This window comes from Elephas maximus, chromosome 2, assembly GCF_024166365.1.
Source record: "Elephas maximus indicus isolate mEleMax1 chromosome 2, mEleMax1 primary haplotype, whole genome shotgun sequence".
Classification (NCBI taxonomy): Eukaryota; Metazoa; Chordata; class Mammalia; order Proboscidea; family Elephantidae; genus Elephas; species Elephas maximus.
In genome coordinates this window covers 139,535,745-139,554,791 of record NC_064820.1, presented here as the reverse complement: position 1 = coordinate 139,554,791, position 19,047 = coordinate 139,535,745, and the positions used below count along the sequence as shown (strand labels likewise).

The following is a 19,047-nucleotide window of genomic DNA, read 5'->3' as shown; positions in this document are numbered from 1 at the left end:
GGCTGGAGGGGGTGGGGGTGGCAACTGAATATAGGTAGAAAATTTAACCCAGCTCTTCATCTTGGAAAAAGCTTTGGCCACCCTGAGAATTGGAGAACCTTCCTTCCCTTTCTCCTTAACTCTCCTCCCTGTCTTGTCTTTCTGTGACATGAGTATATATTTTGGAAGTTACTGCGGCTTCTGTCAAGGGTACCCTAGACCTGGCACATAATTTAGAACTCTTAGGGCTTTACTGTTATACATATTAAGTAAGATTTGGGCCACACTAACAAGCTGAACCATTCTGAGAAATTTTAATTTCTCCTGAAGTGGTAAAGCAGTTGTCACACTAGTGAAAATATGCAGGATGGCTTGTCCCTTGTGAGAACCACTGAGGTAATGTTTGTTTAAAGCTCCAATGCCCAGACTGCTTCCCTCAGGAGGTGCTGTATAAATAGATTTACAATCTCACCCAAAGACGGAATGCTCCCTGTGATAGTCACCCAATTAAGAAGTCATCCTTTCTTGTTCAGTAAAGAAGCAGGGAGGGGTAGGCTTGGCCCAAAGAACTTTTTCCTTCTCTAAAGTTATTTGGTAAAAGTAGAATATTGGCACACTGGCTACATTCTCTTTATTGTGAAATAATTTAAAAAAATCATTTTCACCTTTCACAAGGGTTAAAATTAGAATTGAATGAATCAGTTATGAAATAGCTAGAATGAAAATGCACGTTTGTAATTCACCCCACCCAAAATCACAGTTCTAAACATTGGATTCAAGTTTTTCAGGGAGAAAAGAAATAAAGGAGTCTGTCAGGAGATATTTCAAGGATGTAGAATTTAGGGGCAAGAGCACCTGTTGAAAAAGAACTGAGTTTGAGGGAGGGGTCATATGGCAGATTCCAAGGGAACAATGAGGAAGAAATAGTGGGTGGGAGGGATGAGGAGTGGGAGGAGGTGGGGTACCACTTGGTGGGATCCAGGCCTGAGGCAGGGCCTTGAAAGGAAGAAGTAAGAATGTGGAGAGAGAGGAAGGGAGGAGTGAGGAAATAACTCTAAAATGAAAAAAATAAATAATTTGTGCAAAACTAGAGAAGTGAGCAGCAGTATAGGTGGGCAAGAGAGCATGTGACTGGGGTAAGAAGACTTGTCAATTAATTTTGTTTGGTTTTGCGATTAACAGGAAGTACAATAGATGCAGAGTCCTTGGGTAGTATAAAGGCTCAGCTGCTAAACAAAAGGTTGGAGGTTCCAGTCTACCAAGAGGCACTTCAGAAGAAGGGCCTGGTGATCTACATCTGAAAAATTAGCCATTAAAAACCCTGTGGAGCACAGTTCTACTCTGACACACATGGGGTCAGCATGAGTCTCAAATCAACTCAAAAGGGCAGTTGGTTTTTATGATAGGGTGCTGGTCTCCAAAGTACTGTATAGACTTGTAGCCAATAAAATGGTGACTTTTGGAGGCCTCAGAAGCACTCAAGCTCTTCTCAAGCAGCATGAATGCAGGGACTCATAAACAAGGACATGCCATTGAGGAATGCTGCTGCTTTTCCAACTGCAAAAGCAGAGGCTGTCAAAGAGCAAGGGCCGTGTTGTGTTGGCATGGGCTTCTACCAGCTTTCTTACTGGGTTATGAAAATGATTTCCTCAAAGAGTTTGCAAGCAGCAGGTGATGAATTAGAAAGTTGTTAGTGTATTGTGCCATCCATTTTATGAAAGGCCAGTAAAATTTTGGTGAGAGGCTAAAGGAGAGCCATTCCTCCCTCCCAGTAACACTGTACTTAACTTCTGAGAGTTTCACTCATGAACAGGTCTGATAGTAAGCAGGCTCGCTGAAGAATTTCAGGCAGAGGGTTTTTATGAATAGAACTAGTATTAAATTATTTGGCTTACTCGACCATAGCTCTGACTTGATAATCAGACTGATAACCCTAAGAAGTACAGGAGTGATTCCTTGACATTCACATCTTTGCCATGGATGCCAGCATGCTTTGGGATTGCCCCCTCTGTGCAGCTGGTTAAGGGCCGGGAAGAGGGGAAGTTTTTGTTGTGTTTCTCAGCAGCAGACCTTTAGCTGGCCTGTTTCAACATGTATAAGGGTTAATACGGTAAATTATAATTGCTGTTGGGAGAGGCAGCCTAGCTGAAGCCCGCCATGGCCCTCAGGGTTGCTGGGTAAAGGGTCATTTTTGCCATCCTTAATTATTTTCCTTTCTTTCCCAAAGACTAGTTCTTATGTAAGATTATGGTGAATACACTAGTTGATTAAGTTTACCTTCCTTTAAAATGTAATTGGACCAAAATAAGAGAAAGAAGTAATAAATTGATTTTGTTGTTGTTGTTTGGTTCCTTGAGTTCCTTGAGTCTTCGGACATTTTTGGAACGAATGAAGATATGGAGTGCCAAGTGGGCTATTTAATCACAGAGGGTAGGAATTGAGGGGGGACTGTTATATTTGGTAATGGTGCTAGGACATCACAAAAACTACCAGTAAAGTAGACTCTTAAACAGTAATATTGCCTGTTGCTTTCTCTCTCTCGCTCTCGTTTTTTTTTCTTTTTATCCTAATACTGTTGAAATAATCAAACCTGCTTTCATTATATATCTTTAAAGCTTCGGTTAGGCAGATTTTTTTTTTTTTTTTATATATATTGGATGCTGTTTTTTCTATTGCATGAATGACTCAATTGACTAAATGTAGGCAGCTACTAAACTTGGCAGTTTGTTGCCATCAGCATGCCCCTGGACAGGAAGCATTCAGTGTAGATATGACTAACCAGTTTCCAGGCTTAAAAATAAAATGGGGGATTTCTGGATAAAATAGATCTTTGTCATTCACTTCAACATGCCTGATAAAGTGTCAGAGTTCAAAGCCAGCCACTTTGCTTTCTCATTTTTTCCAGGCAGTTTCTTTACCTGATGTTTTCTTTTCTACAGATTGAAACTTATTTTACGGTGTTGGTTTTGTTTTGCTTCGTTTTAATGAAATAAGAGATTATTTGAACAGACATGAGAATTGGCAAGAGTCAGTATTATCTCCTCGTCTCCTTCAAAATCATCACCATCCTGAAGTGAGTAATAGTGAAATAATCTTCACCTTCCTATGAAGCAGCTTAAGCTAGAAAGTAGTGAGACTGCGCCTGGCAGCTGTATAGGATGTATGACTTGTCTCTTGAATCTAAGGCTCACTTGAAGTAGCATTTTTCCCCCAAAAGTTACTTTCCAATTAATCTAGTGATTCCTTGATTTCTTTAGTCAGGTAGATCTTTAGGAACTCAGGGAAAATTGTACTATTTTCATAGACAACAAAAGGTTTTTTGGCATCTTGTTGCCTACAGCTACTGTTTCAGGACTTTTAACAATAACTCGGTATTTTTTTTTCTTGTTGTCTCCCCAAATAATGTAATTACCCATCCCTTCATCCAAAAAAAAAAAAACTTTCCTTTTTTCTTGCGTCTCTTCTAAGCAACATTTTTGTCTTAAGTATTTAAAAAGTCTTGACACCACATTTTGTAGAAATGCTAAATTAGACACCGTTTATTAGACGAGAAGTGTCTGTAACACACACAAAAAGTGTTTAGCTTTCTGAATCTTTGCACTCTCTGCAAGTGTCTGGCCCTCAGCTTGTATTTGTTTTTCTAATAAGAAATGTGCCAAGGCAGAGGGGAACAGAAGCTGGCTGAATGGACATGGAAATAGAGGGAGGAGGGGAGGAGTGTGCTGTCTCATTAGGAGGAGAGCAACTAGGACTACATAGCAAGGTGTGTATGAATTTTTATATGAGAGACTGCCTTGATTTCTAAATTTTCACTTAGAGCACAATAAAAATTTAAAGAAAAAGAAAAATCTGCCAGGGAATGATGATTTAAAATATGAAATGTATACAAATATTTTTGTTAGGATAAAGTCACTAATAATTTTGGGGAACATCTCTAGGGACCCAACCAGATTACATTTGCCATAAATTTATAAAGTAAGGGATTATGATTACTGTACTTGGCAAAAGTGGCTGAGGTTCTGAAATGCCCCTGTCATTTCTCCTCCTCCCTTTATATGATGACGCAGGGCAGGGTGGCTCCTACTATGCTTCAGATTAAACCAAAAAAATAATAATAATAATCCATTACCGTTGAGTCAGTTCCAACTCATAGCAACCCTATACCAAAAAACAAACCAAACCCAGTGCCGTCGAGTCAATTCCAACTCATAGCGACCCTATAGGACAGAGTTGAACTGCCCCACAGAGTTTCCAAGGAGCGCCTGGTGGATTCGAACTGCCGACCCTTTGGTTAGCAGCTGTAGCACTTAACCACTACGCCACCACGGTTTCCAAGCAACCCTATAGCGTGAAAATCTGGCCTTTTGAGAATATAGGGATCCAGTGCTTTCAAATTCCGTATACCTGCTCTAATATCACATTTTCAGGGAGAAAACGGGGAGCTATTTACATAAGCCAAGCTTTCATTGAATAAAGTGATTTCCTGCTCTATACTGTTAATTTCCCCTAGTTTTGCAAACAGTAACTGTTTGATAACTGATGAAGTGTAAGGAAAAACCACAGTCCAGAGGATAAAGTGTTTTTGCAGAATTAAAACCTTTGTGGTTTTCGTGAGATTCATGGAGCATCCAAACATTGATACTTATTAAGCTTCTGGCCTCACTGTCTAGTTTTTCGGTGAGTAAGTAGTTGTACTATCCATGATGCCTGCAGTCAGCTAAAACCACACTGGACATTCATGATGTACTATGCATATGGGGCAGCATTTGGGAAGGCTTGGTAGGATCTTTTTGCCAGTTCCCTTTAGGGCCCTGTGTATGATACTCAGTCCTCCTAGCCTGTGTTTTAAATCACAGCAGCCAGGCTGCTTGGAGCAGACAGACCCCTGGAAAAGTCTTAAACCAGCGCAAGAATGTCTAGGCCAGAGAGAGCTATGACAAGGATAACTTCCCACTCTGTCAAAGTGTAGTAGAAACTGAAGTGAGTTGTCCTTCACATTTGAGTGAGATGTGCTTTATTGTTGAAAACCTTCTGATACATCTAGTGGCAGCAATGAAAAAGGGAGTATTCTAGGGATACTTGTGTTTGAAATGCCTGTTTTTTCTTTCCTTTTTTTTTTTTTTATTAGTTTTTTGTTTTGCCACAAAAGCATCTCTTCATTTCAGTTCCGTGGAATTGTACATTTATGGAGTTCTTCATGGGTTCCAGCCACTGGGGCATGAATCAGCCTAGAGAAGCTTATCACTAGTTAAGTCTAGTTTAAAACAGAAAGCAATTTTTAGGAGAAAGATTGGAGAAGAGAAAGGTATTACTTGACTAGGGGACAGAGTAACAGTGGGTAAATCCAAACACAAAGCTCTTCGGGCTACACAAAGGATGCCTTTGAATGCCGTTTAATCGTTTAATGTTCTTAAAACAACTAGAAACCTAGCTTTCATTGGTTAGTTTATACCTAGAAGGTGACAAACGGACTTTGTCAGACCAACTTTGACAGCAATTAGAGAAAGCATCAACTCTCCTTAATCACATACATACATGCCCTGAAGTTCTATCAAATAATGGTTGATAAAGACAGGCTGTTGGTCACAATGACCTGAATTATGTCTGGAAAGAAAGTCTTGCCTCTAAGACCAGAAGAGCCCAAGACTGTGGCCCTTTGTATGCTTGAGTCCAGAGGCAAAGGAATACCTGTTATTTGGAGGCCTCTGTTGACCCAACACCAGCCTCAGTTAGTCCCAGACTTAAAAATGTATAAACATGTTTCAGATTCTCTCTCTCTATAAGAATTCAGTAAGCCATAAATTGGCTCAAGAGAAGATGACTCAGTCCCTGGCCCCTGGATGCTTTTATAAAGATGCCATTAAAACCTTGGAGAACCGGAGATTAACATAACCTACATTTGGAATCTGGAATCTTTATCCAGGCATTCTGTAGCTTCCTTTCTTGCCTCTATTTTGTGACAGCAGCAATTTAATGAAATAAATATAGTCTACTCATCGATGGTAAACACTTGGTATGCCAAAATTAAATTCCCCTTGACATTAGGTAAGGTCCCTAAAAATTTGTTTAAATATGGTTTCTAAATTTTGGTGAAGACAGTATGGTATATGGATTTATTTTATTCTGTAGAATATAGTGAAGAAAAAAATTTATTTTGATTCACCAACAGGGAAGATGTGGCAGAATTCATTTTGGGTATTTGTTATAGAATATGTCCTCCATTGGAATGTGGTTAGAGTTCTGGCATTTGTGTATTTGTATGTTTCAGGGAAATAAAGGTACAGAGAATTACTTGTCCTTTGCTATATAAAGACTAACTGTACAGATGACAGCTTAAAAATACTGTCTGAGACCACATTTCATGTCCAACAGTAGCATCTGTTTCCTTCATTCCAAGATCAACAAATGACATTAAAGATGGATGCTAAAAACGTGAGAGAAAAGCCCTTCTTTTCAGCAAATCCATGAACTGCCCTTTCCAAAGCAGGGTAAACTGAATGGCACAGATTGAAGAATTAACAGGAGACTAGTTTAAGGGGGAAACTGTTCAGTTGGGGTAGATTTAATTTTCAGATTTAGAAAATCATTCAAGTCATACATTCAAAAGACTTCTTTCATTTTTCCCCTATACAGCATACTTTCTATAATATACATTGTCTTATATTTTGGAGATAAATTCAGTATATTTTCTGCTTTTTGCAGCAATGAGACTATTAGAAATCATATCAAGAGCACCATTTCAATAAAGTAGGTTGTCTTTCTCCATAGAAACAATGTTTTAATTAAAAGTTCTGTTATTTAGCCAGTGAAAGCTGTGAGTTTGGTGGTAGTTTTGTGAATTATTACATAGGTAAATGACAAAGAAATAGAAGTTGCCAAGGTGTCTTAGGCTGGGTTCCCTGGAGACCTAAAACCAGTAAAGCGTATAAATATATATAGAAAGATTTATATCAAGGAAAAGGCTAAAAAAAGAAAAAGTTCTGATATTTATCAAGAACTGAGTATCACTAACTGCTAGATATGATCAACAGAGAGCAAAGAGAGGACTTTAAACTTTGCTAATCATCTGAGCTGGTAAAATAACATTGCTGGTATTGTAACATGAGCATTAAATATGCTCTAAGTGTTTGTGTGTGTGTTTGCAGATACTATATGGCTTCCAATCTTTTGGAAAATTAACCCAGATGCCATAAAAGTACAAATTGACCATTATAAATTGTATCCTAATATATTTTTAAATGTTATGTATTGGTTAACAAGGCTTTTGCTTGTTTATGGAGATCTATGTCCTACGCCTCTCTACAAAGTGTGAATTGATTCTTCTCGGGCATGCATGGCACCTGGTCCCCTCCAGAAATACATATCTTGAAATTGTACTTTTCCTTCTCAGCCTGTTAGACATACTTCCTTCCCTTTAAAACAAAAACCACACTAAATAGGATTGCCCTTACTTAACATACCAACAATGTCTTCTCAATAGTAGCTATATTCAATGCTCTTATAATACTCCAAAATAGAGCAAAGGGATTCATCCCTTTATCTTTCACCATATTGGGCACTTCATCTACCAAGACATGTCTCAGCACATGGAGAAGCTGGTTTGGAATTTTTTTAAGATCACTTCAAAACTTTCCTCAGCAGAGATACCAAGACAGATATAAGACAAGAATCTGACTAGGTGTAAGTAGATTTTTTAGTTCAGAGTCTACAATAAAGTATCTGATTGGTCTCAAAGATTTTACAGAACGGAATCTTCTGAGTATTTTGGGTAATGTTTGCCCTATAGGTATCTCTTCAACTGTGGAGAAAGTACATACGATGGTTTGTAATAACAAAGTACAACTTTGCAAAGTGCATCAAAACATTATTTCTGTATTATTGTGTTAAAGATATTGTAATGTGTCTGAAAGCATTTCTTTAATGTGTTTTTTATGCACAGAAAGGTACACCGTATACAATATACTAAGGCAAACATTTGACTAACTGACGTTAGGTACAAACCGTACCTAACTGTTCGGATTTAACGTACAACTTCTACTTAAAGACAGATCTAGGAACAGAGCTCATTCATAATCCGGGAACTGCCTGTATTCAAAAGGATAGGGGTTTAGGATATTGCTCAGCTAGATACAGGATAAAGGCAGTGGTTCAGTGGTATAATTCTTGCCTTCTGTCTGGGAGATGGGGTTTGATTCCTGACAAACTAGGAAGAAAGACCTGTCCATCTACTTGGAAAATCAGCCAGCGAAAACTCCATGTATCACAACAGTCTACTCTGCAACTGGTCATGACGATGGTGCAGGACTGGGCAGCATTGGGGATGTGGTTGCCACGAGTTGGGGGCCAGTTCTGCGGCAGCTAACAACAGATGCAAGATGGCTTTTCAGGTGAAAAGAGAGATTTCAGCAAAGATTCTAGGGTGGAAAGATTCAGAAAGATTTGATGCCCCTGGTCCTTTAAACCGGGCCAGGAAATTACCAAATATGGGAATGGCCCAGTGGTATATTGGAGAGGATCTGCCCCAGGCCCTTAAGTGTTACCAGAGGTCAAATTTTTCCTGAGAAGCTGGAAATCTGAATTTTCAAGTCAAAGTTCCCAGATTTATGTGTTTTCTACTAATTAGCAAAAAATTTAAAACACTACAGGGGCCCATTTTCGGGGTAATGGAAATGTTCTGGAATTAGTGATGATGGTTGCACAACATTGTAAAAATACTAAAAACCGTCAAACTGTACACATTTAAAATAGTTACAGTGGTGAATTTTATGTTATATGAATTGTATCTCAATTTTAAAAAAGTATTATAGGGGCCCAACCAAAACATATTACCAGCCAAAACTTTGTAAACTCTGATTTAAATGGAGTAATTTCTATGTACTGCCTTTGATATTCCCAGCATAAGCACCTTTCCACGGAGGAGCGATGGAGCACAAGTTAATGGGTATTGTGTCAGATTGTGACGCTGTCTTAACCCGTGGGCCTCCGTTTCCACCTGTGGTCTCTGAGGCCTCTTGCATCTCCAACAGCCCAACTGGTGGTAGAAGTTGTGAGAGGTGGAATGGTGGCCTTGATTCTGGAGCAGTGAATGACTAGGTAAAAAGACAAAGCTGCAAAAAGTAGGGGCTGCCAGGCTATTTTAGAGAAGTGATTTGTTATTTGGCAGCTAGTCATAAAACTGATCGGTTATGTTATGTTTTTCGCCAGAGTTTATTTTATCCAGATACCAGCCATTAGGGAAGTAATCCGTCTCCAAGACAGCGTGTTAATGTATTTAGGGAAATGTTTTTCAAGTCTTGCAGGAGAACAACTATAATGGTCTTTTTAGTTATTTTCTTTAACTGAAAAATGACTTTAACATACCAAATACATGCCATCAACATCGAAGGATTATAATTATTTTAGCAAAACTATTTACCTTTATGGCTTTTTTTTTTTTTTGGCTTTATTATTTTAATTACTCTAAATATAACTGTAAATTAGCCAATTTCAATGAAGGAAAAATATAAAACTTTATATATTACATTATATCCTAACTTAATCTTCAACTTTTGGTTTCTTAATAAACTAAAGAAGAAAGATAGATTTTATGCCTTTTTAAATGTTCAGTTTCTCATGGATTAATTCTAAAGAAGAAATGGACTTTTTTTTTTATCTTAAGAAAACAATATTTATCCTAAAAGCAGAATTATCTTACTGTCTCTGCAACATGTGGGTTGGTTATTCAGTAATTTTTACCATTTCCAGGTGTCATCAAGAGATGATTTTGGGATGCCTATCTTTGTCCCTGGGTGGTGTGAACAGTTAAGATACCGGGCTGCTGACTGAAAACTTAGAGGTTTAAGTCCACTCAGGGGCACCTCCGAAGCAAGGCCTGGTGATCTACTTTCAAAAACCTCAGCCATTGAAAACCCTAAGGAGCACAGTTCTACTCTGACACACGTGGGGTTGCCATTAGTCAGGGTCAGCATGATGGCCACTGGTTTTTGTCCTTGACCAATGCAAATGCTTGATGCCCTCTCTGGGTTGCTAACTAAAAGGTTTGGAGATTCGAGTCCACCCAGAGGCTTCTTGAAAGAAAGGCCTAGTAAGCTACTTCTGAAAAATCAGCCATTAAAAACCCTATGGAGCACCTTTTGTATGAGAGAGTGACTTGATTTGTAAACTTTCACCTAAAGCATAATAAATAAATTTTAAAAAAAGAAGAAGAAGCAGGAGATCAGAGTGAGTATCAGGAGATGTGATGATAGAACCAAAGGTTGGAGTGATGCACTTTGAAGATGGAGGAAGGGGCCATGAGCCAAAGAATGCAAATGGCTTTTAGAAGCTAAAAATGGCAAGGCAATGGATTCTCCCCTGAAGCCTCTGGAAGGAATGCAGTACTATTCACATCTTGATTTTAGATTTCTGACCTCCAGAACTGGAAGAGAATAAATTTGTGTTGTTCTAAGCCAAAAAAAACCCTATGGAGCACAGTTCTGACACACATGGGATCGCCATGAGTTGGGTTCAACTTCACGGCAAATGTTTTTTGTTTTTTAAACCGGATTTTTCATTATGAATTGACATGTTTAGAGTAAACTTTTTCCAAATGCTTACATTGGCATATTCATTTCTTCTTTAAGAATATTTGTGATATCCCTAATTAATAATAACATAATTTATTTATAGTCTCTTGTGTTTTATTACTCCCTACTCCCCTATCTCCACACCCCACCCCACCCCCCCAAAAAAAAACCTGGGACATTTTTATTATCTAGTAAATACGTATTAAAGATTAAGCATTTATTATGGTAAGGGATGAATAGTAAATTGTAACCTGTCGCAAGGACTTCAGTCTCTAATAGGAAAAATGGAAGCAGATAATGAGTGTAAAACAGTTTGTAATAGGAGTTAAAAGACAGGATAGAGCATTTCTGACTGGGATAGTCAACAAAGGCATCATGGAAGGACCAATGATGTCTCCCCTGCTTCCTTCATATTTTTGCTCAGCTCTCACTTCAGAAGGGTCTCCACGGACCACCCTGAATAAAATAGCAGAACAACTTCTCAGCTCTTCACACCCCCCACCATCATATGCTTTATTTTCCTCCTAGCCCTTATCACTACTTGACGTTTTTATACTTATTTGTGTCTTATGTCCCCCTGTATAGAAGCTGTGCATCCTGAGAACAGGCACTTTGCCTGGCATGCACGTAATACCAGTTGGCCGTTGAGTCAACTCTGAGTCGTGGAGACCCCATGTGTGTCAGAGTAGACCTGTGCTCCACAGGGTTTTCAATGGCTGATTCCACGTATTGCAAGGCACCCCTGGATGGACTCAGACCTCCAACCTTTCCATCAGCAGCTGAGTGTGTTATCCGTTTGCACCATCCAGGGACTCCTGGCACACACTAGGTGTGTGCCAAATAAAAATTTGTTGAATGAATGAACGGGAGAAGGCTTTTCTGTCATAAGCCTGTTTACTGTGTAGAGCTCCTAACTGGCATGGAAAATCCCAGTTCAGCTCTCTCCCAGGACCTTTGTTAAGTTGGCAAATTTACCACCTCTCTGCATCCCAGGTGACACATTCTGCAGGAATTAGGGGGAGATTTTGATGCCCAAATAGAGCTTCCTGAAATTTGTGACTAAATAACAACTTTTATGAAAAAAATTATTATTACTCTTAACCTTCCTACCCCCTCTCTGCAGACCCTCCATAGAAACTTACTGGCTATACACAGTTTGTGTTTTAAGTTATCTCTAACATCCACAGGACCCATACACATCCTTGGGTTTCTGACATATACAGGAACACAGCTGGGTGCTAGGAGAGTAACTAGCTGGTAGGAGTTTTATAAGTCTGCTCTGGAATATATTCACATTTATTTTTGTGAGGTGGATGTTGCATAACCCAATGCCTATGGGGCTCAAGAAATGAACATAAATACATGAAGGTGGCCAGGGGCGGGGAGAGAGGCCTGCAGCGAACTGGAAAAGGTAGTCTTCTCCTAAAGGGGAAGTTTCAGTTTAACGCAAGACCGTTGTTGCCATGTAGGAATGTGGACCCATTTGGTCAGGTCTTCTAATTGTTCAAAGGATGTCAGAAACTCAGATTTTGGGGTTGAATTTTCCAATTTTCAAACATGGACCACTAATTCTAAGACTTATAACACTGTGCAGGCCACGCAATGGAGTCCTTAGGTTACAGCCCTCTTAAGGCATCCTGATCTAAGTAAACACAGGGAGATGCCTGAACATTAGCAGGGGAGAAGAGGTTAGACAGAAGGGTAGACACCACTTCACAGAGAACTTAAATGTCCCACTGGAAATACCCAGCGGTGAACAATGCTGCTTCTGGAAACCTCTGGGGGGTTTTGGGGTGGTTTTATCCTAGAATTTCAGAGCTTCAGGGTGTCTTGATACTTGGAATGAGATAGTTCACATGAAGGCCCAGTAAATCCCACCCTGCCATTTGTTTAACTTTAACTAGCTCTAGCCCCTAGGATGTTGACATGCTATAAAATGCTCGACTAGCTTTATATTTTAATGCAGTTTTGGGGGAAAGGCTGTGACAAGAATGTTGGGAGGTTGTGCCAAGATGCATATTTGAGAGATGCCCAAGTAGAGGCCAAGAGGTTACTGATCCTAAAATACTCAAACAGATGGGCTTGTGATATTTGCATGGAAGATTCCAGAACACATGCTGTAGGGATTGAATTAGCTAAATATAGTCACTTCATACAAAAGTGGCTGTTTTTCTGTATGTTCTCGCAAAGGATAGGCAAGGAAAGTAGTAGATAAAAAAAGAAAACCAAACCCACTGCCGTCCAGTTGGTTCCAACTCATAGCAACCCTATAGAATAGGGTAGAACTGCCACATAGGGTTTCCAAGACTGTAACCTTTTCGGAAGCAAACTACCACATCTTTCTCCCATGGAGCAGCTCGTGCTAGTGCTATAGATTAGCAGCCGAGCACTTAACCACGGTGCCATCAGGGCTTCTGTAGACAAGAAAAGAAAATTCTATAGAAGTATCTTTCATGTAGATTCCTCTCCCTTAGAACAAAAAGTATTTTACATTTCACATGTAGGGTTATGTTTTTATCCATAGAGTACAAGTAAATTCGTTTGTTAAGCTCTTGATATAAGAATTGAATTAATCTCCTGATAACATCTTCATGACTTGCTGTAAAAGATATTGATGGGTTGCACTGGAGGCAGATGAGAGCACTGGGGTTTAGATCACTTCATGCTAGCTGGAAGGCATGTGTTACACACTTTGAAGAATATAGAGATGAATAGACATGGTACCTTAGACATCAAGGATCGTAGTCAATTAAAATAAGTTGGGAATTTGACTATCCCACCAGGCAGAAAAGCACATTAGAAGATTGTTGTTAGCTACCATCAAATCAGGCCAGATTCATGGTGACCCCATGCACAATGGAACAAAATGCTGCTTGGGTCCTGGGACATCCCCATGATTGGTTGCAGATCAGACCCTTGTGATCCACAGTGTCTTCACTGACTGATTTTCAGAAACAGATCACCAGGCCTTTCTTCCTAGTCTGCCTTAGTCTGGAAACTGCCAAAACCTGTTCAGCATCATAGCAACAGGCACTCCGCTGCAGACAGATGGGTGGTGGGTGTGCATGAAGTACATTGGTCAGGAACCGAACCGAGATCTACCTCCCAGAAGGTGAGAATTCTACCAGTGAACCACCATCAGAAGAAGGAGAGATTTATTCTGACCATCAGATTTGGAAAAGGTGCCATTTAAACTGAGCCTTAAAGGATGAGCAGGAATGGGGGGAAAGAGAAGCTGAGGGTTCTTTAGTTTCTGTTCCCTGATGGCTAAGACCTGTGCTCCTTCCATTTGATTCAACTTGTAGCCTTGTCTAGGGGAGCAGACGAGCTCTGAGAAGCGGGAATCTGCAGCTGATTTAGCAACATCAGGGCATTTGTTAGAAAACTCATAAGCAATGAACACTCTTAATTCCAGTTTTCTCAGATCAGCTATGTGCTATAGTAGGAAGCACTTGTACCTTAGCTTTGCCATTAATTACATGCCCGTGGACAGGTCACTTAATTTCTGAGCCTCAGTTCTCTCATCTGGCCCCCTCAGGTTTAAGTAATAAAAGGACCAAACAACGAATGCATTTGAAAGTGAAAAAACACTTTGCATGCTGTAGAGTACTACACAAACGTCAGCTATCATCTTGTTGTGTGGTTGTCTTTGTTACGTGGCCAGGAGCATCATGACGAGACCAGAAAAGGTCTGTGGAGCATTAATGCCGACACACTCTATCTAGTGTGTTGGGGTTTGAAATCTGTTCCTGGTTTTCTGAGCACTGCGTGAATATAAATATTCATTAGGAGCCGGGGCTTCTGGCAGGATGGGAGACTTGGGAATGGAAAAGTGTAGGAAATCTGGGAGCTTGCTGAGAGGATTTTCCTCTACATTCTGGTGGAAGATTGGATCATATCAACAGTGGAAGGGCTTGATGTCCTCAAGAAAATATGTAAATAAGCCCAGTTTAATTGAAAGGTCTTTAAGAAAAGCATAATGCATCCTAATCCAACATAATAAGGTAGGATTTGTTTAGTTTAAAAAGAAAAGGAATAGTTCACCAAAGTCAGTTTTGTAATAAACATTTGAAGAATATTTGTATTTATTTTCAAACCTATATGTAGCTTTGTGATAAAGTTGGAGCCTGTTCCGATTTTGGTTAAAGTATCATCTTAAACAGGCCGGTTTTTCTCTTCTTTTGGATACATTATCAAAATTCCTTCAGGCTTTAATAAGTCCTTATCTGCAAACATTTGCTCCAGATTCGGTGCACACGCTCATATCTATATTTCAGTGAACAAATTTTGAGAGGGAATTAAGTCTGTGCATAGTCTACTCCCAGCATGCTTTGTGGCCAAAGTATATCTACTTGAACACTTTAGGGTAGAGTTCTAGGAAGACACCTCAGAGCAATGGTCCTCCACCTTCCTGTGCTTCAGAATCCCATAGGAAGCTTGTTATAAACACAGATCCCTAGGCTCCGATTCTGGAGATTGAGATTCTGTAGATCTGGGGCAGGGCCAGGCAGTCTGTATTCATAAGAAGCCCAGGGCACTTCTGCTACAGATGGCCATAACTCTGAGAAAGCTGCCCCAGGTACCTGCTCTCTCTCTCTCTCTCTTACTCCCTTTATAGGATTTCCTGGGCCTTACAGAGCTTCTTTCTTCAAGGGGCTTTTCTTGGGTCAGTTTTCTTTTGTGAAAACCAAAAAACCAAACCTGTTGCCTTCGAGTTGATTGCGACTCATAGCAACCCTATATGACAGGGTAGAACTGCCCCGTAGGGTTTCCAGGGAGCAACTGGTAGATTTGAACAGCCATCCTTTTGGTTAGCAGGCAAGCACTTAACCACTGCGCCACCTGGGCTCCTTTGTGAAACCCTGCTCAAACCTAGCCTCTCTCCATCACCCCATCCAACAAAATTGATGGTGCCTCTACTACCACTGCCCTCGACGGTACTGGGATTATAATAGAACTTAGGTCCCTCTATGGCACAAATGGTTTGTACTCAGCTGCTAACTAAAAGATTGGCAGTTCAGAACCTACCTAGTGGTGCCACAAAAGAAAGGCCTGGCAAACTGCTTCCATAAAAGATTACAGCCACAAAAACCCTATGGAGCTCAGTTTTACTCTGTAACACATGGGGATGCCATGAGTCAGAATTTAGTTGACGGCACTGGGTTTTTGTTTTTTTATAGAGCTTGTGTATTCTGCCTCTCATGTTAGGCTGAGTGCCTTGAGAGGGGGGGATAATGTTATTTATCTTTGAAACCACAGTGTCTGATACATTATAAACACTCAACAAAAGTTTTACTGAATGATTCATGTCTTTTAGGTTAATGTTATCTCTTCTCCCTTGAACCTTAATCATAAGACCTATGTCATCCCAAATCAATAGAAATTCAACACTGTCTACCTTAACTATAAGGATAGCAATAATAATGACAGTAGTAGTAGCTTACAGAAATTCACCCAGTTATTTTGCATCTGACACTGTTCCAAGCACATTACATAGATTATTCAATCCTCATAAAAACTTGATAAGGTATCACCATTTACAGATGAAGAAACTGAGGCATAGAGAGCTTAGGCAATTTTCCCAGAGGCAAGGGCACTCAGTGATAGAGCCAGGCTTCTGACCCAGACAGTCTGACTCTTGACCCCTTGCTGGTAAACATCACTTTCCCTGGCTTTGCCCACCTACCTGTCTTGCCCATTTGCATGAGATAATTGTGAATCTGGAGGGAGAATTGTATCAGAGGGGAAACAAGAACTCAAAGCAAGTTATTAGCCAGTAATTTTCTTTCTTTCTTTCTTTAAATTGAACTTTAGATGAAGGTGTACAGAACAAACTAGTTTCTCATCAAACAGCATACACATTGTTGTATGACATTGGTTAACAGCCCCATGACATGTCAACATTCCCTTCTCAACCCTGGGTTCCCTATTACGAGCTGTCCTGTTGCTTCCTACTCTCCAGTCCCTGCCAGAGAGCTGGTGCGCCCCTTTAGTCTTGTTTTGTTCCATGGGACTGTTCAATCTGTGGCTGAGGGTGAACTTCAGGACTGGCCTCATTACTGAGCTGAACGGGTGTCCAGGGGCTGTACGCTCAGGGTTTCGCCAGTCTTTGTCAGGCCAGCAAGTCTGGTCTTTCCTTCTGAGTTAAAATTTTGTTCTACATTTTTCTCCAGCCCTGTCTGGGACCTTCTATTGTGATCCCTGTCAGAGCCGTCAGTGGCGGTAGCTGGGCACCATCTAGCTGTACTAGACTCAATCTGGTGGAGGCCGTGGTAGATGTGGTCCATTAGTCCTTTGACCAATCTCTCCCTTATGTCTTTAGTTTTTTTCATTCTTCTTTGCTCACAAAGGGGTGAGACCAGTGGAGTATCCTAGATGGCCACTCACAGGCTTTTAAGACCCCATATGCTACTCATCAAAGTAGAATGTAGAACATATTTTTTATAAACTCTGTTATGCCTGTTGAGCTAGATGTTCCCTGAGATCATGGTCCCCACAGCCCTCAGCCCAGCAGTTCCGTCCCTCAGGGAATTTGGGTGTGTCTGTGGAGCGACCATGGCCTTGCCTTGTACAGGTTGTGCTGGCTTCCCCAGTATTGTGACTGTCTTACCCTTCACCAGAGTTACCACTTAACTATTAAGTTTTTCCATCCCCACCTCTCCCCTCCCTCGTTACCATCAAAGATTGTTTCTTTTCCTATGTAAACGTTTTTCATGAGTTTTAACGGTAGTGGTCTCATACAATATTTGTTCTTTTGTGACTGACTTATTTCACTGAGCATAATGTCCTTCAGATTTATCCATGTTATGCAGTGCTTCACAGCTTCATGGTTGTTCTTTAGCGTTGGGTAATACTCCATTGTGTGTATGTACCACAGTTTGTTTATCCGTTCACCTGTTGATGGGCATCTAGGCTGTTTCCATCTTTTTGCTATTGTGAATAGTGCTGCAGTGAACATGGGTGTACATGTATCTATTCATGTGACAACTCTTATTTCTCTAGGATATATTCCTAGGAGTGGGTTTGCTGGATCAAATGGTATTTCTATTTCTAGGTTTCTAAGGAAGCACCATATCGTTTTCAAAAAGGTTGTATCATTTTGCATTCCCACCAGCAATTGTTAGTAATTTTCGCTGACCTTATTCTATGCCAGTATTTTACAAATTCGTTGATGGGTCCCATGTAAAACAGGTTTTGGAAACTTGGGTTAGCAAAAGTAAAATGTTTCTTTGCTGCACTACTCTTCAGGGCCCTTAATATTACTAATGCATTTTGTGTATCTCTGAAGGGAACTTTAGCATACACTGTTTCCCAGGGGCTTCTAGCATACACTGTTCCCCAAACTCATTTAGCTTGTGGAAGTTTTTCCTTTTTTTTTTTTCTATATGATTCTTAACTTTCAAAGAACTAGAGTTTTGTTTAATGTAGCGTGGAAGAAAAGCTGGCTAATGCTTTCCTGGGTTTCCCAAGAAATTTCATGGGTTCTTAGTATTGGGTAATCTTTTGTTTTGACCCTTTGTCTTTTGGTCTAAAGTAGAGTGACAGCAAGCCCCTGGGACAGCAATGGGTGTCTTGTCATAGCATAAGCACTAATAGTATCCTTTTCACTCTCGAAGATACCTCATTTGGAGGATAACCTATTTGGTCACCCTCGCCCTAATGCTTGCTTACCCCCTAAGACCTGCCTTTCACCACTCACTCCCTCTCACACTCAGTGAAGAGCTCTTGCTGTGATCGCATGCATGGGAGCAAACATGGGGAAATGGTGCAGGTGCCTCCAGCGTTTCACCATTTTATGTCAGAGTCATGTGTGGAATCATGGACAATTATAAAGTGTATTCCCTGTCATCATACAAAAGTTGCATTTCTTAAGAATTGCAAGTCTTTTAAGTTTTCTTCACACTGTTCAGTATGTGTTCATATCTTTGCTTATCTATCCAAGAAAAAAAAAAAAAAAGCTCTGAAAGGATACCAAAAATCAGGGGACAGGGGTTAGGGTTAGAACTCTGCAGCAGGTGGCAAAGCTGAGAAGGGACTGTTCCCTTTATATATTTATTTTCTGCCTTTTGAATCATGTAAGTATATTATTTATTTAAAAAAAATTAAAACTGTTTTAGAACTGCTCAGGATCCTTCCTGGAAATACAGGCTGTTCTAAGCCCAGCTGTGTTGATGTTTCTTATGGAAATCCTTTTCTATCCCCTACAAGACCTGGTCTCTCTTTTTTCTTTTATTTCACTTCACTTAGTCAAAAGTTATTACGTCTTTGCACACCTTCAAAGGAAGCCCCTTATCTAAAGCTGTGTAATGTAATTCTTAAGAAAATAGCTTGGAGTTGGACATATCTGGGTTCAAGTTCAGCTCTGCCACTTACTAATTGTAAAGTAGCTTAATTTCACTGGGCCTCAGTTACCTAATCTGTAAAATGGGGATGGTAATAATAACTTCTCTCTTGGGGTTGTTGTGAAGCTTCAATAAGATAATGAGACTTTTGGGCAGTTCCG

At 40.1% G+C, this 19,047-nt stretch overlaps 1 protein-coding gene across 3 annotated transcripts in view; it reads left to right on the top strand.

The window, feature by feature from the left end:
• Positions 1-19,047, top strand: part of TNFAIP8 (TNF alpha induced protein 8) — a 132,452-nt gene that overhangs the window by 98,894 nt on the left and 14,511 nt on the right. The window contains exon 2 of one of the 3 annotated variants that reach the window (XM_049873602.1): positions 2,919-3,052. The exons of the other annotated variants lie outside the window; for them this stretch is intronic. Coding sequence (XP_049729559.1) covers position 3,052 — 1 coding nt within the window. The 5' untranslated portion in view covers positions 2,919-3,051. The remainder of the gene's footprint in view (positions 1-2,918; positions 3,053-19,047) is intronic. 3 annotated transcript variants of the gene reach the window in all.